Genomic DNA, 22,255 nt, shown 5'->3' with positions numbered 1-22,255 from the left:
GGACATAGAGATAGTCAAAGGAAGAAGAAGAGTCGGAAAACGTTTTTGTCCTGTTTCAATAGACTTTTCTTTTCATTCTTTCCGTCAGGGGCAGAAGTGTCAAAGGGAAAATCCAAGTACTGAATAGGTGATCTGCAATATTATTTGCTCTGTGGTTGTAAGAAATTGATACTTTAGTGTAGCGGCTGCCTTTGCTGTCCTCTTTTCGGTGCCTGGTTAAAACATTTTTTTGCTTAGGCAAGCCTATCCAGACACATAGGTGCTGATGTTTTCACCTCTTTTACTAATAATTTTTAATTATTTTAAAATCTTTTAAACTGCTTTTAAACTGGTAATATTAATATCACTTGTAAATCTGTTCATCAAGGGAATGGGGTGGACAGATCAAGTAAACGGACTTAGGTAAGTGCTGGGTTGTGCCCTCATATTGTTTGCATTATGTAAATGGAGTGATCTAATTGGTTTTTTTAAAAAAAGAAAACAACATTCATGTGCAATAATGAAAGACAAATGCGGCTTCCAAAAAGCAGAGTAGAAGTAATGTTTATTTCCACCAACACCACCATCATTATTTATAAAAGGTAGATAAATGGTATTGCTAAGACTGATTTATCTAAACAGACATGGGTATTATAGATAAACATACATTAGTTGCATTTCAGTTATAGTATGTTGGCAAGCATATCAGAACTCCATTACTCTTGTGCTCGGTGGGGAAATTACAGTTGCCATAAATAAAGTACAGTTTTATTTCAGATTTCAATTCTGGGCTGTTCAACCTCTCTTGAAGATTCTCTTTGCTGTAACTCCTTCATAGACGTAAGTCTGAAATAGTACAAAAGAGAGAGAATCAGAATGTTACTTATTGGAGTGAAGAGGAAGGAGAGGAGAGAAAAATGTTGTCAGTTACTGAGCAGATCCACACCCTATATTTAAGCACACCCAATGCATATTTAGAGGGCCATTAAGGGGAACAAAGGAAGTGAACCTGTGCAAGACAGCAAATGGGTGGACTCCCCTCTCCCTCAACTGGCTAGTAATGCATTTTTGTATGGCATTTTCAGAAATATATGCATTTTTATGCTAGTAGCTGTTGTTTCATAGACATTACTTGGCTAGAGAAAGGCCCTACAAAATTTAGAGAAGTGAGAATTTCAAAGGATGGTTGTGCTTCCATTTAGGCATTATTTTAGAAAGTAGAAGTTGGTTAGCCAAAATGGCACTGGAAACACAAGGGGGCAGTATCAGTAGGTTTGGGGAAACCCAAAGGTTTCCAGAATTACCAGAATCATCCCAATAAGTAAGCTTATTGTGAAGACACAGAAAAATAAGAATTTGGGGGTGATATGCAGAAGTCTGATCGAGTGAGTGGCTGGCTGACACGCTGAACAGGAGCACTGTGGCAGCTCCCACTTGTTATAATACTTTTTTAAAAAAAAACAACAGGTTGAGGTATCCCAAGTTCTGAACTTTTACGGCCAAGAAGAAATGTCTCCCTAAGGTTGTAATCCTAACCTTTTCAATTCACCGAGGAAAAACAGGTATCTTCTTCCTGTTTCCTTTAAACAGAAAGTAAATTGTACTTTCAAGTAAATTGGCTTAGGGTCAAAATTTAAGAACATCTCCTTTGTTCCTTGTCAAGAACCTAAATGATTTTTGTTATTGTTAGCAAAGGAAAATAAAACTTAAGAAGATCTGTTAGCTATTCCTGCTGAACTTACCTGAATCATTTCATCTCCTTCGATTTCTCTCAGTGCCTTAAGTTCCTTCCCGTTATCTTTCCGGTTGAATGTGCCTACAAGTTGGCTGCCTTTCAGGTCCCAATTGCCCTACACCATAAAGAAAGACATGGACATTTTAAAATATGGTTCAGCTTAAACGTTCCTAGAAACAACCCCAAACCAAATCAGGTGTGTACTGCTCTCTGCAGACTCGCCCCACAGGAACAAAAACCACCACAGGAGAACAGGTGTCTTACGTGGAGTTCTGTTCCGTCAGCCAAGCTGTAGTCAAAATTCTCTTTCAGGTTGAATACTATCTCTATTGTGCGGAAATTGCTGGATTCTTTGATGGTGAATTTGTTTCCGTCTTGTTGAATAATGATCTTCAGGTTGTCGTGGGCCCCTAGTTTTCTCTTTACTAAATTAATACCTGAGAAGCGAAGAGGGTAGCAAGTTAAACACCCAGTAGGAATGTTCTTAAAAAAAAAAAAGGAAGCACATTGACTACAGTAATAGAAGGCTAGCACTGAGCAAGTCTTCTTTTTGACCTCTGAAATAGTTTTCTATGGTGTTCAGTGCTAACACACGCAATCTAGATATCCTTTCTGCATATCCCCATGCTATTGGCTTTTAAGGCAGTGTGTGAACCATATGTGATCTGCAATATGCCATAGACAAAGGCTTGGAAAGCACATCGGACAAACTAATGCTGGGTCCTTGACATTTCTCTTTAATGTTTGTTACCTCAATGACCCCGAGTACGTAGATAATTTTCTCTCCTTCTATTCTGCTCTCTTTGAAAAGAAAGAGCCTTCATTAGTGTAAATCCATTCAGAAATTGATATATGTAGCTCTATATATTCTTCTGAGCCAGGGGGAAGGAAGGTATCATTGCAAAACACCTTGGGGGTGGCATAAGTTGATGCTGCTCAACGTGAAACAGCTATGTAGGGCTGCTTCCAGATGTTCGTTGTGGAATATACATTCCTCATGCATGCAAGTTTTTTGCAGTGTGTACCTGATATAGTCAGTATCAAAACCTGCATTTGTTCTCATTTAATCTGGATTTTCCCTTTCCCTGGAAAATGCGCTAAGAGAACCTGTCCCAAATAATTTGTTTTTCATTTTTCCAGTCTTCAGTTCTCCGCATTTTTAAATCAGTTTGCAACTATTAAAAGCTACCTTCACAAACATTCACCAACGTTTTGGGTATGCAATTATTGGTCATGTTTGCAAAGCAACTTTCCCTACTATAAAGCATTTTTCTTTGCTATTTTCACTAACATATTCATTTTTATATGCACACTTTACCCTAGCGTGTGCACTTTTGCACACACATTACTTGACTAGAGGATTGCATTGCAAAATTAAGAAAAACGTGACTTCTTTTTTAATGGGGGTATTATTATTATTATTATTATTATTATTATTATTTAGATTTAGATTTATATACTGCCCTTCATCGCAAGATTTCAAGGTGGTTTGCAGAGTAAAATACAGTGTTTCAGAAAGTGTAGATTAGATAAGTTTGCCACCAAATGTGAACTGAATTGAATTTCTTTCCTATCAACCACCCATTTGGAATATCTCAATGACGCATTTGCAGTATTAAGCCCTTACTTGGAAGCACCAAATATTGGGCAGGAAAGTTTTTTGGGGAGAGGGTGAGAGTCAACTGAAGAAAGCTGCATTTACGTGGCTGGCCTATGTGGCGAATGTGTGGGCTGAAGAGGGCTGGGGTTGATGAGATTTAATCCTGTGAACTGCCCTGAGACCTGTGGATATGGGGCGGTATATAAATTTATTTTTTTAAAAAAAATGGACTCCCAACAGTAGCTTGAGGGCTGCAAATGCTGTATAGTGAGCATATGGCATATTCCAAATGTTAAGTCTTAGAAAAGTATGAGAGCAGGAAATCATTGCCTTGAGTTTTGCAAGCACGATTAAGAGGAAAGGTAAACTTTCTAAGATAAGAGCTAGTGTGTGTGTGAAACGAAGAGCTTGAAAATCTGAGCTGAAATATCTGCTTAGCCATGAAGCTCACCGGGTGACTGGCTGCATACACACTATAACTTTAAAGCACATAGGAAGCACATTCTTCCCCACCAATGTATATATACACATATTTATAGGCACTGTAGTTTGTTAAGGGATACTGGGAATTGTGACTGAGGGATAAACTACATTGCCCAGAACTCTCTGAAGGAAAGAACGTGTTTCAAATGTGCTTTATCAGCCATCCCACCTCACAGGGGTGCTTGTGAAGATAAAACAGTGGTGGCAAGGGCATAAATTACGCACACCACGCTGAGCTGCTTCAAGAAAAGCGCAGGGGAAAAAATAAAGACCAGTGAATTCTTTATTGCAACATGCCAGCAGTGCTAAATATATTTTTTCCCTCTGCAGGCAGGGAAAAAACCTAGCAAAACATTTCAACATCACTACATCTCCCGTGTTGGACGAATAGGAGGAGGAAGAGGAGAGGCAACCCTAATGGTTGTGCAAGATTCATTTACTGGCAAGCTATATTTTTTTCCAGGAAGCTCCCTCTAAAGGATAGAAGAGCTGAGATTTAGTAGGTAGCAGACAATGCAACAGAACATCATTGGCTAAGGAGACCATGAAAAGAAGGGCAGCATCTCCACCAAGCTTTCAAACAGCAGTGATAACAAACATTGTCATAGGAGGCAAAGGGGATCCAGATCTTACCCATCGCCTCCATGAACTTCTCATAGTTTTCACTCTTCTCCACCTTCCAGGTGCCATCAAATGCCATGCTTATCTGCTGTAAGAGGGGAGCTTAACACAGAGGTGATTTCTGCTCAACCTGAGGTATTCCTTAGTTCCCTGGGGGGGATTTATGCCTTCACTTATCTTGAAAGCAATTCACACACTGGTGTGGCTGACTAAAGTGCAATTTAGTCACATGGCCCTATAAGATTTAGCTTCTAAAACTGATTATTTACCCTGTTGCAAAGGGTGCCTGTGAAAACCCAGCTGAAGTGAGTAAGTGTTCCCAAGTCCACAGTTCTTTGAGGTACAGCTTTGAATAACATATTAAACTGTGACTGTTGATTTAAAGAGAGAGAGAAAACACAGAGAGAAAAGGAATCAGGGTGCGGGTTTAGTTTAATTGAAAGTCCTTATTTGAACTAGCAATCTTTTATCAATCCTCTTTGCGGTGTCTTACTGCTGAGAGAAATTAAATATTGACCCAAGGAAAGAGAGCACAAAGCTTCTTCCTACTGCCTTGTTGCAACCAACCCCAGGTGGTGTTTGGAAGCTGTTCCACTCTGTATAATAAGGGCGGGAAAGACAAGTGCAGAGCATTCAATCTGGACCCTGACCATTGTTGTCCATTTTGCCTTAGGTGCTTTGCCAATTCAAATTCTGAGAATCTAAGTATAGGGCAGCTAATTGGTTTGAATTTGGCAGGTCAGCCAAGGCAAACAAGATCAGACTGTACTAAATTACCTCTCCTGCTGAGGATGTCTGTGTCTCCATAGTGCAAAAAAGAGAGAGCGTTGACATGCCTGTTCGACACAGGACTCGTTTGAGAACAACATCTTAGCATGTGCATTTTCTAAATTGGTGGCGAAGTATTTTAAACAGGGGTGAGAATCCTGTACTCTCAACTCTATATACAGCCCCACTAAACTCAGTGAAGCTTACACATGAGTAGCAAGTACAGTGGTACCTCGGGTTACAGACGCTTCAGGTTACAGACGCTTCAGGTTACAGACTCCACTAACCCAGAAATAGTACCCCAGGTTAAGAACTTTGCTTCAGGATGAGAACAGAAATCATGCTCTGGCAGCGCAGCGGCAGCAGGAGGCCCCATTAGCTAACGTGGTACCTCAGGTTAAGAACAGTTTCAGGTTAAGAACGGACCTCCAGAATGAGTTAAGTTCTTAACCCGAGGTACCACTGTATAGCACTCTAAGCCTAGTAAAAAGTCAACACTGACTTTCTGAGGAACAACAACTCTTACATCTCTGTGAACCTATCAGGAACTTGAAATGTGTGCTGCCAGCAATTCAAACATGCATGATAATAGCTCTTCAGCAACCTACTTTTGGCTTCAGTCAGTTCTAGACTACGTTTGAAGTCCCACACATACTTTCTTAACGCTTTCCTCCTCTCCAGCACTCTCTAAATGCCCACTGATTTAAAACACTTAACAAATATTGATGATTATATTTTTTTTAATTAAAAAAAGTCCCACTCCACTTGTCTGTAGGCTGGGTGCTTGGATTAAATATTTGAAGAAGCCCTTGGATTAAATTTTTGAAGAAGCATCACATATGAGTAGAATTCCAAAGTTTGTTTTAGGACAATACCAAAATATTAAAGCAACCAAAATATACAAAATTGGTGTGGCAAGCTTCTGAGTTCTCCATAACATTTTGTCAGGTGGTTAAATGGTTAAACAATTTTGTTACATTTTCAGAAATGAGGAGTTAGTCATTGTTCTGCTTTTTGTTCCCAGCAGGTGGAACCTAATACCTGCACAGCACATAAAGAGCTTTATTTGAATATTTACTGTCTCATTTCCCATTCATCTTAATATTGTTTGGCTACAACATCAGCCAAAAAAGATTCTTCTCCCCACCCACCCATTACTCTGTTTACTGTTCAGCTTGATGAAGAGTTCTGGAGCTTGCACACTGCTTTGTGATGCTTTGGTTGGTGTAACAACTATCACCAGTGATGAATATCCACTTTGGAGGCAAGGTGATTGTGGGGGAAGTAGGAGCAGAGTAGAAAAGTTAAGTAATAATGGTGCCTTCCTTGGGACAGCATTCCAGAAGTGGGGCGCCAACACGGTGAAGGCCTATTCTGTGCCCTTAAACCACATTCAAAGCATATTTCCCCTCCTCAAAGCAATCTGGGCACTGTAGTTTATCCCTCACAGAGTTCAAATTCCCAATACCCTTGACAAACTACAGTGTCCAGAATGTTTTGAGGAGAAAACTGTGCTTTGAACGTGCTTTAAAAGAATAGTGTGTATATAATTTGCAGCTGAAATTTTGGATACAGCACCACTGGGGAAGTTGGAGCTATAAGTGTATATTTGCAGCCAAGAGCCCCACTATTCCCATTCATATTTCTATCCCATCTGTGAGATCAAAATTACTCTACTAGTCAGGGGAGGGAGTTGCTATATTAAGTTGATTGGATGAATGTTGACTGGAACCATTTAGCAGGCAGGATGCCAGGCTGGACTTTGTCAGGTACATTTCAGCTGCAATTCTCAAACGATATTCTGAGAGATAAGATAAGCACTTCCCTATGTTTTAGCCAGCTAGCTAAATGAGGATCAGTCATACTCTTGGCACATCCTATCGATTTCATTGCTGCAGTTAAGAAACAGGTCTTGGCACCTGAACTGTGACATTCTTGTTATCAACAATGATTTTCAACCATGCAATATATCAGACGATAATTTCACAAATGGCTCCCAATAGGAACTCCTCCATTCAGTTCTGTAAGCGGCAAAATGAGAAGCCAGGAGAAGAGATTGTGCAGAGACAGAGGATTTGTTGTTTGCAAGTTACTCAGCCTGGGGATCTTAGTATCAGGTGGGTGCCCCCCCCAAAAGAAATCCAAAGTGTGCGATCATAGAATCGTAGAGTTGGAAGGGACCTTGGTGATCATCTAGTCCAACCCCCTGCAATGCAGGAATATGCAGCTGTCCCATACAAGGGATTGAACCTGCAACCTTGGCATTATCAGCACCACACTCCAGCCAACTGGAGTTGACCCTCAATGCCCATGCCTTGCTTCTGCTGCTGGAGATCAAAGACAGGGATGAACTAGATACACACCAAGGTGCCCAGAATGGAGAGGTGTAAGCTGATGTCTGTGCGTGACCAACTGCTTCATTGCCCCTTGAGTTTGTCAGCCTTTCCTTCGCCTTCCTGCATCCCCTCCCTCTGATCAACATGGCTTCATTTAAACATGGGTATACAGCGCACACACAGCAGAATTGGCAATAGCAGGGGACCAGAAAAGTACCATTGTGGTTGGAAAGGTGCATAGGGAGTGAGTGGTTTACAACTGCATGGGGGACCTTGTAAATGCTGCCACTTGGAGCTGAAGCAGTCAGGAGAATCATATGGGGAAGCTTTTATTGGACTCTACCACAAAGAGCCCCTTCATGGATCACTGCCTTGTCATGGCAAAGGGGCTTGAATAACTCAGAGAAGCCCTAAGCTATGCCGCGCAAGGCCACCCAAGACGGACCGGTCATAGCTGAGAGTTTAGACTAAATGTGATCCACCTGGAGAAGGAACTGGCAAACCACTCCAGTATTTTGCCAGGAAAACTCCATGGACATAAAAAAGGAGAAGCTTTGAGAAGAAAGTGAGAGTTTCCAAGGCATGCTCTGGTTCATGGGGTCATGGAGAGTCAAACATGACTAAGACGACTAAACAACAACAACCACAAAGAGGGGAAGTGAGAAAACACATGTCTGCATGCTCTGCACATAGAAACAAGCTTTACTTAAGAAACTAGCACCTCTTTTAGAAAATCAGGCTACAACCATTTCCTCTGGTATGTTTTCTTTTCTGGGTGGGGTGCCCATGCACAGAGGGGACCACTGAGACCCATGTCTCTCAATCTTCAATCTGAAATGTTTCAGCCCCATAGGAGATGTTCCATGTGGTTCTCTTGACTATACGTTTTAGCTCCCAGGGCATTTTTTTGTCTGAGGTCAATGAATTCTATCTAAAGGCATCTATTGAGAGCAAGTCTGTTGGGATAAGTTGTTGCGTGACCTCAATTGCCCAAGAATCTTTTCCTGGTGAAAGGTTTTCCTACAGTGCCAGCTGGTGCCTGCTAATTTAGGCCCATTGGAAGAAATCATTAACTAACAAAAACATCTAATCAACCCATCACTGATAATGAAGAGCATATAGGATAAAGTTGCCTCACAAGAATTGAGCAGAATTACAAAGATCAGAGGTCAGGTTCTCTTTCAAGGTCTGACAGCATTATCAGTTGCTGCAGAAAAAGAGACCTGGGCTGGCATGACTAAACCTGTGCCTCAACTGAAGAAGCTCAGTTTGAATGTGTACCTGGTTTTAAGTCATTAGTTTCCTCGCCCTAAGCTCTGGAGAATACCAGGGAGCCCATTAGACACCACAAAGCGGGAGAGGGAGCTCAGAGGCGCTCATGTGGCCCAAGTCATTTAAGATGTTCCACAGGTCAGCCAGGGCTTTGACAGGAGTACCACTCATCTCAGCTGGAAAATCCTACAGAGTCGCCAGGAAACCAGTAAGATCCATTAGCTTCTGAGACCAGGCCACCCTAATAGGTCCCCCTCTGCTGCAGAGGGGGAAAAGTGCTGGGGCCTAAATCTCAACAGGAAGTGATCTGACCATGAAAAGGGGCTAATATCAATACCCCCCCCCCCACTTTCAGATCCTTCTTTTCCTGCCTAGTTGAGAGAAAGAAGGTCCAGAATGTGGCCTTCCACATGCATTAGGCCAATGACATGTTGGAACAGCCCCATCGTCATGGCAACCATGAAATCCTGAACTATCCCAGAGCCAGTCTCGCTGGCATGAAAGTCCCACAAAACCAGCAAGCAGTCTAGCAGTCCCCAACACCGCCTCTGAGACCAGCTCAGGCATGGAGACCACTGAGCAGTAAGCCAGCAGGGTCCCATATCCAACCCAAATGCCCAATGTCACACACACACACACACGAGAGAGAGAGAGAGAGAGAGAGCGCGCGCCTGGAGAAAAGACAGAATTTCTAGAGACCACAGCATCTCCTCCTCTTTGACCATCAAACCTGCCCTGATGCTGCACTAAGTACCCAGGTGGGCACAGCTGAATGAGGTGGACTCTAGACACATATAAAAAACGCTATGAAAATGCTTTTTTAAAAAGCGTTTTGAAAAATATATTGAATTCACTCACCATCATCATCTAGTGCCACATTTGTATAATGCACTTAAAACACACTTAATACATTGTATTTGCAGCTGTATAGCTGAGTCCCAACTCCACCCTGTTCACCCACCTAAGTCTCAGTGATAATGATACAGACCAGGTCTCCTCATTCCTATTCAGATCATGGATGAGGGAGGTCTTACTCCGAGCCGACCTGTTATTCAGCAACAGTAGCCACAGACTTGAGGGTTGGCTGATAGGACAGCCACAATTCCACAGGCTGCAGGAGGGGCTGGCGCACGGCACAGTCACCAAGTGCCTGTGCTGTGTGTCCCTTACCTGTTCTGCACCCCCCATACTGCCTGCCACCTACCAAAAACCACTGTCATTAGCCCCCTGCCTTCCCCTCCCCTCCCCTCTCTTCCCAGGCACATCCTATGCCCTTTTAAATAAAAAGAAAATCACCAAAATTTGAAACTCCACAGATTAAAACAGAACATTTTAAATAGTTGGTGCAATAAAACCAATAACAGAGACCTTAACAGGAGCCCCTAGGCAATGATAATGAAAATTACTGTACACGTTTTACAGCACTTTTTATTATTTATTATTTACTCAGAAAATTACTGAGTTCAGTGGGACTTAATCACAAGGAATTAGGCATCGAATTGCACAATTAGGAGAACATTTATTATTGGAAGTTCTGTCCGTCCATGTATGAAAAATCATTGGGTTACAATTCTTTAATGCCACTTTATACGTGGAAGAAAACAATCACTTGGTTTTTTTGAGATCTACTTACTTGCCAGCTCCCTCACTGTAGTGAATAATAACGCCTCTCTTTTCCTGGTAGTTATAACTCTAACACCCTCTTCTGGTCCACAGTATAAAATGTATTTTTCCAGAGAGAGTAGTTTACACAGTTCATTTCATCTAGTGCAAAGTTTGCATATGGGCAGCATTATTGAGAGACTTAGACCCTGTAGCCTTATGAAGAAAGCTGTGAACATTTACTTATCTATACGTTTTTATTTACAATACTGGTGTGCCACATTTCAGTCATGATGATTCTCAAAGTGTTTCACAGTAACAATGAAGACACGATTTAAAAACAATAACAATTTAACAATTTAAAACTATAATTAGCAATTACAGTAAATAAATAAATACATCAGAGGAAAAAGAATAGCACAAACAGAACTGGTGGAACAAAAATAAATAGGTCTTTACTCCCCTGCAAATAGCAAAGCAAAATCAGAGACAGCCTGGCTTCAGTGACTGATGCTATGATAAGCATTCAGGTTACTCAACTGTAATGTGTTAATCCTGGGATAAGGATTGATGAATCTGTCATTTTTTGTTCAACATGGACTGAGCATGCTCAATGGCCATGAGATGTTGACTGAGGGACTTTCCAGATGTCCATTTTATTGGGCATTCGTGAACATTTGTGCTCCCGACGTAAACCTTTAAATGTTATGGACCGGTAATATTGCTCTGACTGCAATCAGTGCATGTCTCATAGTTTCCTGCTAAAACCCCATAACTTTTTATATCACAGATGTTCAGGTCTGCTTCTTTCTGACGTAGCCATTTCCACATACTTACAGTCAATGCTGGATCCCAGCTTCCTGTGGGGCTTTTGTGGAAATGAGAAATGGTTTGGAACAGCAGTTGCAGCCTGAACATAAAACTGTAAGCAGTTTAAAAACACAAGTATGGTGGCATAGGGCAAGAATTTATGTTTGAAAAAGGGGACTCGGAACAAAGAAGAAGAGCACCTGGACCTCACCTGGAGTACTGTGTCCAGTTCTGGGCACCACAGTTCAAGAAGGACACTGACAAACTGGAACGTGTCCAGAGGAGGGCAACCAAAATGGTCAAAGGCCTGGAAACGATGCCTTATGAGGAACGGCTAAGGGAGCTGGGCATGTTTAGCCTGGAGAAGAGGAGGTTAAGGGGTGATATGATAGCCATGTTCAAATATATAAAAGGATGTCACATAGAGGAGGGAGAAAGGTTGTTTTCTGCTGCTCCAGAGAAGCGGACACGGAGCAATGGATCCAAACTACAAGAAAGAAGATTCCACCTAAACATTAGGAAGAACTTCCTGACAGTAAGAGCTGTTCGACAGTGGAATTTGCTGCCAAGGAGTGTGGTGGAGTCTCCTTCTTTGGAGGTCTTGAAGCAGAGGCTTGACAACCATATGTCAGGAGCGCTCTGATGGTGTTTCCTGCTTGGCAGGGGGTTGGACTCGATGGCCCTTGTGGTCTCTTCCAACTCTATGATTCTATGATTCTATGAGCACTCTCGACTGCCATATTTTGTTGGAGAGCTCATTAATATGTTCTAAATTTCAATATTAGGGGCTGAAAGAGTGCTGTATTCGATTAATTTCAAAAGGTGGCAATATAGAATCTGAAAGAATATACATGCTGTTTCCCTTTTAAGTTACTATTAAGCTTAAAAGCAAAACACCGACCAAAAGATCTACTGAATCTAAGAAATGTATGGAATTGTTGACATTCTGATGAGGTTGAAGCAGGTATGTTGAAGGAAGAAGACATGGGTACAAGATTTCCAAGAAGAGGAATTTGATATATGTATAAAATCCATCAGATTAAATTGTACTATTTCTAGATAGGATATCTCCTGTTATCTTCACTTCTTTTGTTCTTTTCTGATGGTTCTTTTGGTTTTATTATTATATATTATATTTATTCTTCGCACATATGAAAGGTGTGCCCAAGTGACTTACAGCATAAAATACATGGGAAACAGATACAAGATCTAAAAATGCTAATTTTGGGATAGAATGGTTTCATGTTTATATATTAACCCCAAAAAATACTAAAGTGACATTTTTATGCATAAATATTGCAGGACCTAACAACCCATTAAAAAGGTCAAGATTTTTAAAAGAATGCATGGAAAAATAAACTGGAAGAAATCTTTAAGTCCATACTGGGAGCAGGGGAGATTGGAGGCGTCTCCAATTTTGGAATGATTCCTTCCTTCCCAGCAGCCTCTCACACGCCACCCCAAATTATTAAAGAGGTGCCCCGTGGCCCTTCATGTAGTTGCTTGGGGAGTAAGGGATGGGAAACTCTCCTTCCACCAACTTCCTTGTTAACTTATCTCAGGATCCAAGCCAATGTCTAACTGAGTAATAAATTTAGGTCTTGAATACACATTTATGACAGCATTCAGAACATTCTTTCTCATATCATAAACTCCTGTCTTATTCACGAGGCTCTTAAAAAATTACCTTATAAAATCTAGCAAAGCTCTTTTTCCACTCTTTGCTTGTCTTTCTGACCATACAGAAGATCCACTCGGCAACCCGGTGCTGTGTGCATCTACTCAAAAGTAAACCCCACTGATTTCAATTGAACTTTTTCCCAAGTGAGTGTACCTAGGATGACACCCAAAATACTTCTGTTATTAACTGCCAAGCGTACTTGCCCAAGATCTTCTGAATACTGGTGTTGCCATAAGTCCAGAATTTCCCATTCTAGTACTGTATGTACAATTCAATTTAATATCAGCCCTGTCGAGTAAATTCACACAAGTCCTTCTAAAACATCATCATTCTCTTTTTGTTTCCTACCACTCTATATCTGTTGGTAATGATGAAATGAAAAGAAATGAGAGTTTAAAAGAAGTTGTTGTGGCCTTACCAATCATCCCACCAACAGCTGTTAACTAGATAGGGTAACAAAATATTTTACTGTAGTAGACTAAAAGATCTGTTTGTTTTAAAAATTGCTGCTCCAAACAACCTGCCATCTAAACCAGCTTTTGCCAACCTGGTGTCCTCCAGACTACAACTCCCATCAGCCATGGGAGTTTTAGTCCAGAACATCTGGAGGATACCAGGTTGGCAAAGGCTAATCTAAACTGTCCTTTTTTAATGGGGGTAATAGATTACATTTCAAAGCTTCCTCAAAAAACAACAGCAAATAAAGAAGTTTCATTCTAACAACTTCATTCATTCTAACAACTTATTAGCATTCTTGGTGAAGCAGGCACGCTAGAAGACTTTCAAAATTATTGTTGCCATCAGGAAACGCAGATGGTAGAATCTGCATTACGGAGGATTGGGAATAAAATACACATCTGCTGCTGCTCATACGGATCTGAGCAATGAGGATAACTCTTAGCGTTGCTGCTTGAGACCTGGCTATTGTAGTGACTATCCTTGCCCATGTGGCTCCGTGTTTCCCTCCCTTGTGAAATGCTTTCGTTACACTTATTCAGATTTTAAAGAAGTATTATTAGCTGCAGGGTTCTGCATTTGCTGTGTGAAAACTTTGGTTTCAGAAGAATGCCCCGGTTCCTGTAGGAAGGCTGTGACCCACATGTGAGGCGGTGAAGCAGCTCTGATGGGGGATATGCCATGGCTCTTTCTGAGGAGAAGACATGCGTTGTATGTGGAACAGTGGGTGCACGAGGTCCATGAAGTCAATATGGCATTCCTGTCATCAACACGTGCTTATTTGTATCTATCTACAATCCATGGTGCCATGGGTAATATGGGACGCGCCTAGGAGTTGCCAGGGGCCTTGTCGAAGCTCATGGAAGAACTTCGGTGCTTATGGAAGATCTTTCATTCAAGTCCCCAACCGCCACTCTTGATCAGCCATTTTAATACACTTGAGGCCCACCTCAGGACTTCTTGCCTCTTGCGCAACTGAGTTCAGAGACCTTTGACAGACTTTTAGACAGCCATGTATGCAAGAGTCCTTTTCCTAAATGGTATTGCTTAAGGCATCGTGAATGCCAGGAGAGATAAGGAGAAGAATGAAAGACGGAGAACTTTGAAAGCCACGAGGAACTGAGGTGGGCGGGGGGCAAGACAGTCATATAGGACAGGGAAAGAGGAGGGCTATCATAAGAGAAGGATCTGTTGGGCTGCCTTTCCAGCCTGTGTGGCTCTGTATAGGATATAAAGACAAATAGAAATCAGAACTGGGTAACCTAACAGTGCATTCTCGATAACCCAAAACCTGCTGTGAAGAGGCTAGATCTGGACACAATGAGGCTGCCATTCCTGGCTGGTGTGCTTTTCATCTGTTTTCTGGCACTGGGGATGTCCAAGGCAGTTCCAGTAACGAAAAAGGTTAGGCTGATGGGTGACTTTAGATGGGAACTTACAGGATTATTGTTATGGGAGCTTCCAACCCTGTTTCAAAGGGTTGACTAGGACAGTTCTAGGTGTGTGTGAATGATCTAGGTGTGTTCTGGCATAGTTTGTCCACAAATGGGAGACATTTTCCTGAACTTGATTTCTGTTATAAGAATATGGCCTGTGGTTTTCCATGAACTTTTTATGTTCTTCTTGTACTTAAAATTCCACTGTGGAAGCAAAATAATCACTTTTTCTTTTTTTTTTTCTTTTAAAAAAACAAAACAAACATCTAGGAAGACCAAGAAAAAAGAACAAAAAGTGGAAGTAGTTACCTGGATACAATTTTGCTATCCTGTTAACCAAAGTATGCATTTACATGCATTATAGGGCCACAGATGTGTCCATCTAGTTAAGGCTGAATAGGCTGAACTGTATCCTGCCATTATAATGAGAAATCTGGAGTGCAGTAAGATCCACAACTTACATTTATAGTAGTTATTATTTGTTTCAGTTTTGATAGTAGTGCATCAAGACATATTTTTAAAATGTAATTATTTCTGCTGTAATATATGGAAGGCCCTGTTTTCTTTTTGCTTCAGCCTTTTAAAAAATAAGCAGCAGTTAAAAGGTGGGGGCTGGCCCCATGAAATTGTTACTATAAAGTTTAAAATATGGCGAGAACATCAGCTTCTGAAATCTTAGATCACAGTCAATGCACCAGGAAAAACGAACTCTGAACATAGGGATTGTATTCAACTTTTACTCAGAGTAGACCCATTGGAATTAATGAATACAACCAAGTTAGGCCCATTAATTTCTTTTTCTTTTTTTCTTTTTTCAAAGCCAGGCAGCACCCGCGGGTCTCAAACCGCTGGAAGAGATTAGGGGATCTAAGCAATGCTTTGGTTGATGGAACCACTGGGCTGAGCTGGCTCAGGTCCATTCATTTCTGAGTTTAACTTAGCTGAGTGCCACCTTAGAAGTTAGAAGAAATGACAACTGATGTTTCCAGGGAGGAAATGGGTGTCAATTCATTTCTGCAATGTGATACTCACCATTGCTGACCACAATTGTCGTGGAATATAAATAGGCCGGTCTCCTCCCCCTCACCCCACCCCAAAAGCATTCAGGTTAATTTTCATCCTGACTCAAATTTATTTCAGCCAGATGACACCAAAGTAATCAGCTCACCCACAGGCCATCTTGGAATTAGGGCAGCCGTGTGCCCTACTTTACAGAGGACCATTCCCTGTTTGAAGGGCTACCAGAGGACAGTCGTCACTTTGTCCAGCTGAAACTTGGTTTAAAGTTAAAGAACCCTAATACGGGACAGAAGTCTTTAAGTTGCCATCAACAGCTAGGTCCTGGAAACCTCACGTTTCTCTTTAAATTACAGCAAGTATTACTAAATTTGGATTTACACATATAAATGAGGATGCACAAATTTTATGAAAATCTGTGTCCCCCTTTGTCTTCTTTTTTGGCTGGTGCATTTCCTCCTTTTTAACAATGTGTGGCTGTTCTACTTGGAATAAAGCCATGTCAGCTTGGACAACTGCAAAGAGAATACTTTGGCATAAAAGAACGATTGGCATAAAAGAATACCTCCCTCCCTGGGAAGATGTAGCAAGTTGTGCCATGATGCTAAATTTCTAGTAAATGGGGATAAATGGGAAATCTGAAATATTTGTTACATTATTCTGAATCATTTCAATTACGGTTTTAACTATAGATTGTAGAAGTGAATAAAGGATGTGAAATTCCAGGATTTCAGCCAGTCCAAGGGTCCATTTGCTTGAGACTTCTACTTATGGTGAGTTATGTGTTGGGGAATGTGATGTATGTATAGATGATGATGATGAAGAAGAAGAAGATTACATTCGTTGGTAGCCCCAGTTAAAAGGAAATCTTGTAGCAGGCCTGTAAAAGGTTCAATGCTTAAGATAGAGAGAGGGGGAAATTTTCCAAAGTAATAAAAGAACCAAAACACATTTTTAAATTTTGCAACAACGTTCTCCGAACAAAAAAAAATGTGAACTTTAAGGGAAAGTGTATCAAAAAAGAGTATTCATTTTTTTAAAAAACAAAAACCCAATGCATTATATTAGGAAAAATTTATTGCAAAAATATTGCATTAAAGTATGTCTATTAGAAAAAAGGTGCACTCAAATGCTGATAGATTTCCATTAGGATTCTTTTTTAAGAAATAATAATCGCATACTGATACAGAAATGTGGTGAACTGATTAGATTAGAAAAACTGATTTGATTAGAAAAAACAAGAAACAGACCTACTGACAGATTTGGCCATCCCTACCTAAGATCCTAGAAAGAAGCTACTATTTGGAGTTGGCAGCCCTGACACTGAGCTACAGAGCAATGGTAATAAGGCAGCTTAATACAGTGGTGCCTCGCAAGACGAAATTAATTCGTTCTGCGAGTTTTTTCGTCTTGCGAAGCACGGTTTCAGTTTTTTCAAAAAAAATCTTCAAAAACCTCAAAAAAGGCTACGACACCGCGTGCTATGAGTTGTTCCCCGAAGTCAAGTCGCAACTGCACCTCTTCAAGCAGTGCACCCTGTATTACTGTAACGGTTTTAAGAAAAAGGAAACAAACTTGCAAGACGTTTCCATCTTGCGAAGCAAGCCCATAGGGAAATTCGTCTCGCGAAGCAACTCAAAAAAGCAAAAACTCTTTCGTCTTGCGAGTTTTTCGTCTTGAGAGGCATTCGTCTTGCGAGGTACCACTGTATCGCTACCCAGCATTAACATACACTTATTAGAAACAGTTCCTAGGGATTGTAAACATCATCCTAGGGGGTGATGCAGAGAAAGAGTGGAATGGAGTGAAAGAAATGTAACAGCTGCTGTCATACAAAGAATCATACATCTAATAACCCAGATTGGAAGATCATTTTTGTCTCATGAAATGTAGGCCAGCCAAAGAAACATATATACATTAACCCTTGTCTCTCTTCTTCCAGGCAGGTATAAATTTCAATATTGGAGTGGTAAGTCTCATTAGCCCTCCCCTGCTTTCAGTTATTTATTCCATGCCATTGTCTTTCATTACAGAACTGATTTTCCTTAACAAAATATTGGATTTTGCAGAACCCTGGAGGGATCTAAATGACAAACCCAGCTCCTTTGAGATTTCTGGCATCCTCCTAGATTTCATTTTAATGTGATTTTCCTCTCCTTATACCAATTCCATAAAATTGGGTGGGTGGGAATGTTGTTTTGCCTCCACCTAGACAGGGCAAGGTATCTTAAAATGGTTCAGAGTTCAGCGCTGTAAAGTATCCTTCTGCTATTGTAATAAGAATTTTAAGGTCTTAGATATATAATAAATGTTCATAAATGTACCAAGCAAACACGTACATAAACCACATGTCTGAAGCAGCACAGGAAGACAGTCCTGAAACCATTTTAACTCCCAAGCTGACCAAATGTTTCTCTGCAAGGAGGGAGGAGGTGAAAAAAACCTTACTTGTTACAGGAATTTAGTAATCACCATTTCAAAGGAATGGGCAGGCTACCAGGAAAGGCAATCAGATAAGGCATTATCAGATAACCTGGCAGACAGGAAAAACAACACTCAAATTTCTGTTGTAGACCGCCTTTTCTGTGATGTAGGTATGATGTTTGTGGGGGGTGGTCTTGGGTTACACCCCTTCTGTGATGTATGTATGATGTATGAAGGGGTGGTCTTGAACTCCAGGGCAGGGAATTTAAAATGTCTATATAAGGGCAGGCACACCTTTGTTCTGGGTCCTCCTCCGTCCTCCTGCGTATGAGGGCAGCACCCTGTTGCAACAGATCAATAAAGATCAGGCTTACTAGCTGCATTGCTTCTCAATATTCTCTGGTTGGCCTCTGTTATTTTCTCCTACCAATAGGGAACCCACGTAAGGACTCTTGGATACCCCATAAGGGAAAAAGGGCAGATTTTGTTTACAACACTATGCACTTTGAGTTAGATTCACCCTTGCACAACGACTCCCACTTGTACAACAAGGCTTCTCTCCTGTGCCCCACACATCCTCTGAAATTGGCTTTGGGGGGTTGGGATATCTCCCAGAACAGTGTGCAGACAGAGGAAAGGGGGAATATTCCACTTGGCAAGTTGAAAGAAATGCTTGCAGATACAGAATGATTGGAAGAGCATGGTGTTGAATTCCACCCATGACCTGTTCTGCTGCAGTGCTCTCTGTTTTTCTTTGAAATGCTGGTGTTTAGAAGTAACCCTTTGCTTTGCTTTACAGAAAACTGGGCAAGATGATAAAGACAAAAATGTGAGTATCTGTCTAAAGATATTAAGGTACCCAAATGCATCTCATGAGAAGCCCAAAGTGTAGATTCAATGTTAGCGGGCATGCGAAAGGGAAGAGATTGTCATGAATTCCGGTGGCCACAGCAAATACATTCTTTCTGCACTCTAAGGAAAGAGTCATTCTGATCCTTGCCCTTATTCACTTGTCATATTGTCCAGGGAGCAACAATACTCTTATATGTCTGACCATCACTTTCCTACGTTTTGCCTTTACAGTGGTACCTCAGGTTACATACGCTTCAGGTTACAGACTCCGCTAACCCAGAAATAGTACTTCGGGTTAAGAACTTTACTTCAGGTTGAGAACATAAATCGTGCTCCGGCGGTGCGGCAGCAGCAGGAGGCCCCATTAGCTAAAGTAGTGCTTCAGTTTAAGAACAGTTTCAGGTTAAGTACGGACCTCCGGAACGAATTAAGTACTTAACCGGAGGTACCACTGTATATTCTCCCATACAATCGTGAGGAGCAAATGAGCTTTCCCAGTATATAAAAGAAAGCTAATTCATGGACCTAGGGAAGGGAGAACAGGGCAATTCTATTTATCATAGAATATAGGGTTGCTGAAAAGTAAAAAGTCAGACACAAAAGTTGTTGAGCTTTGAGCTTTTTTTTTTTTTTTTTTTTTAGTTTTGCCCAAAGTAGTTGTGCAAAATCTTAAAATTGACTTTTTGAGCTATTGTTAAGGAAATTTGGCAAAATCTAGACTTCCGACATGGCTTGCCATATGTTTGCATTTTCCCAGACATTTCAGCGATTTCCACTTGGATGCTGTTTCCAACTACCGTTTTCCTTCTATGTCCAGGAAATTCCAGCCGTATGGCAACCCTATCATAGAAGCATAGATTTGGGAGGGACCCTGACAGCCATCTAATCCCCTGCCATGCAGGAATGTCCTCTAAAGCACCCATGACATATGACCACCCAACCTCTGCTTAAAAACCTCTAAGAAGGGGAGGCCATCGCCTTCCAAAGGAGTCCATTCCACTATCTTGCAGTTCTTACTATCATAAAGTTATTCCTGATGTTGCATGGGAATCTCTTTTCTTGTAACTTGAATCCATTGTTTCGGGTCTTATTCTGGAGCAGGAGAAAACAAGCCTCTTCCATTATCATTTCAGCTTAATGAGCTGGCTGGGTGGAGTGGGCATAGAGTCTTCCTTAATATCCAAAGCATTAAGGGTAATCTGTGAGAGAGTGTAGGCTTTACCCTCAATGTTTTGGGGGTTAAGGAAGACCCTTCACCACCTTGTCATGCTCAAAAAGTAAATGCAAGCCCCCTTGTTGGACCCTGCAATATTTATTTCTCTATTGAGAAAATTCTGTACCCACCATGTTCAAAGCAATCTTTGCCGGCGCAAATAGTTCTCTCCAATGCTTTAAAAAATGGTATGTGGATATTTAGCACAGAGCTTATAAAAGGTCATGGAATCCCTGTGCTAAAACTGTCTTTTGGACATATACCTCTCAAAGCAATAAACATAAACTAGAATAACATGTTGCTGAACTTGAGGGACAGCGTCAGAATGATCTGAAGATCTTGAAAGTGGTGTGTGGGTGTGTATAAACACACATTAACACTGCATTTTCAGAAAATATTGAATGAAGACCAAAGTCAGCAGAGCAAAGAGCAGAAGAGAGACGAGAATAAGAAGAAGAAAGGTCAGAAGAAGAAAGGTCAGAAGAAGAAGAAGGAGCAGAATAATGCAGACAATGAAGAATAGAGGAAATGGTGAGCTGGACTGAGATCTATTTCTTTGTAGTCGGATGATTTGCATTTTGGACCCATGGATTGTTGGAAATGGCTGGTGCCTGGAGAAAGGTTCTTCACACCTAAACAAGGTGTACTAATTAATTGAATGGAGCCGATTTAATGACCCAGTGCAGGTAGCGTTTACACGTTGCGGAGTGAACCAAGAACCTGACTACAGTCGTACCTTGCACCTAAAGCCAAAATCATGTATAGTCAAAACACACTGGACTCCATGGCAGGTGAGATTGACCAAGTCATTTTCCCCACAACCCTGATCGCTTTCTATTTTAGGTTTATTTTTTTTGCCACATTCGTAAAGCTGAATGTGTGCAAGTTGTGTGCTTTAGAGAGGCTTTATAGTGCGTTCACAGCCTTAGCAAACTTAGTTCTCTGTTGGTGTGTAGGATAACACCTCATGATGGTAGCATCTCTCCATAAGTAGTTGCTTTTAAAGTAGCAAATCACATCCACCATACTATGTTTCTTGAGATTCTTTGGATACAAGCCTTTAAAATGGCATGAAACTGATACAAATTTGTGGTCTAGACATGCCTGATATTTACCGCTCACTGAACATTGTTATCTTCATAAATATATACTTTTTCATAATTATCTAGATTGATTGGCAAGATGACAGCTTCAGAATCACCACTGATCAATCTTTGGGAGTCTACATTTGATCATTAAAAAGAAAACAACGCATGATGCTGTCTTTTGGCACAAGACATTAAATGCATATTTGGACTGTTCTATGAAGTGATTTAGCTATGTGATTTAGCTCATGGAGGATATGCCCTTATCACTTGAATCAGAACGTTTTGCTAAACAAGCCTTATAATAAAATCCTTTTTTCTCATCAGCTTTCATAGGGAGTGAAGACGTTTTTGTTACTGCAGGATGTAGGATATCAAATCTTACTGCAGGATGTAGGATAACAAATCTTAAAGCCGCCCAGTTATCATGAAAGGGGAGCTTTTTAGCCACTGTATAGGCAATTAGGAACAGAGAAAATGCAAGGTGCTTCAATTTCAAGAGAAAGATGTGCAAGTTTGGTTATGTGCATGGAACTTCATGGAAAACACAACTTAAGTTGCTCTGAAAGAAGATATTGGAGCACTCCAAATCATTTGCCCGTGTATGTGTGTGTGTGTGTGTGTGTGGACACAGAAAATAGATCTGGCTGAAAGGCAACACAGGGGACATATGCACAATTCAATTGTATTGTGACTATCACGAAGGGACCCTGCCATTTTGAATTTGCCACTACATTACTGTGTGTCATAGAGAGGCCAACTCACAGCCTGTCATGGGCAGTGGTGGCTGCTGCCCACAAGACCTGGTAGGGCAGCTAGGAGGTTGTTAGGGTGTGGTAAATGGGGTCACAGGGTCTAACTGTTCTGGTAAGACTCCTGGCCTTC

At 41.1% G+C, this 22,255-nt stretch overlaps 2 protein-coding genes across 7 annotated transcripts; one reads left to right on the top strand and one right to left on the bottom strand.

Moving 5' to 3' along the window:
• The first annotated feature begins 55 nt into the window (after positions 1-55).
• LOC308485875 (uncharacterized protein) lies at positions 56-21,696 on the top strand. 6 transcript variants are annotated; one of them, XR_013990787.1, is made up of 6 exons: positions 56-127; positions 16,489-16,569; positions 17,739-17,765; positions 19,020-19,049; positions 20,677-20,816; positions 21,455-21,696. XR_013990787.1 is itself a non-coding variant. In XM_081022120.1 (6 exons), the coding sequence occupies exons 1-5, from the start codon at positions 6,432-6,434 to the stop codon at positions 20,806-20,808; spliced, it is 294 nt and encodes a 97-aa protein (XP_080878246.1). In that variant the 5' UTR covers positions 4,728-6,431; the 3' UTR covers positions 20,809-20,816; positions 21,455-21,696. The 6 variants fall into 6 exon arrangements, 2 of the variants coding, with proteins under 2 accessions (XP_080878246.1, XP_080878245.1); XR_013990788.1 differs by lacking the exon at positions 56-127 and adding an exon at positions 137-402; XR_013990789.1 differs by lacking the exon at positions 56-127 and adding an exon at positions 832-1,541.
• On the bottom strand, positions 528-4,594 carry FABP2 (fatty acid binding protein 2). The gene is made up of 4 exons (XM_081022117.1): positions 4,431-4,594; positions 1,979-2,151; positions 1,722-1,829; positions 528-825 (listed from the first exon to the last, which is right to left on the bottom strand). Exons 1-4 carry the CDS (start codon positions 4,495-4,497, stop codon positions 775-777), a joined length of 399 nt encoding a protein of 132 aa, XP_080878243.1. The 5' UTR covers positions 4,498-4,594; the 3' UTR covers positions 528-774.
• Positions 21,697-22,255: the final 559 nt, after the last annotated feature.

Source organism: Podarcis pityusensis (assembly GCF_964106645.2).
Source record: "Podarcis pityusensis genome assembly, chromosome: 9".
Taxonomy (NCBI): domain Eukaryota; kingdom Metazoa; phylum Chordata; class Lepidosauria; order Squamata; family Lacertidae; genus Podarcis; species Podarcis pityusensis.
Note: the sequence above shows the minus strand (reverse complement) of the source record. Positions and strands in the feature narration are given on the sequence as shown.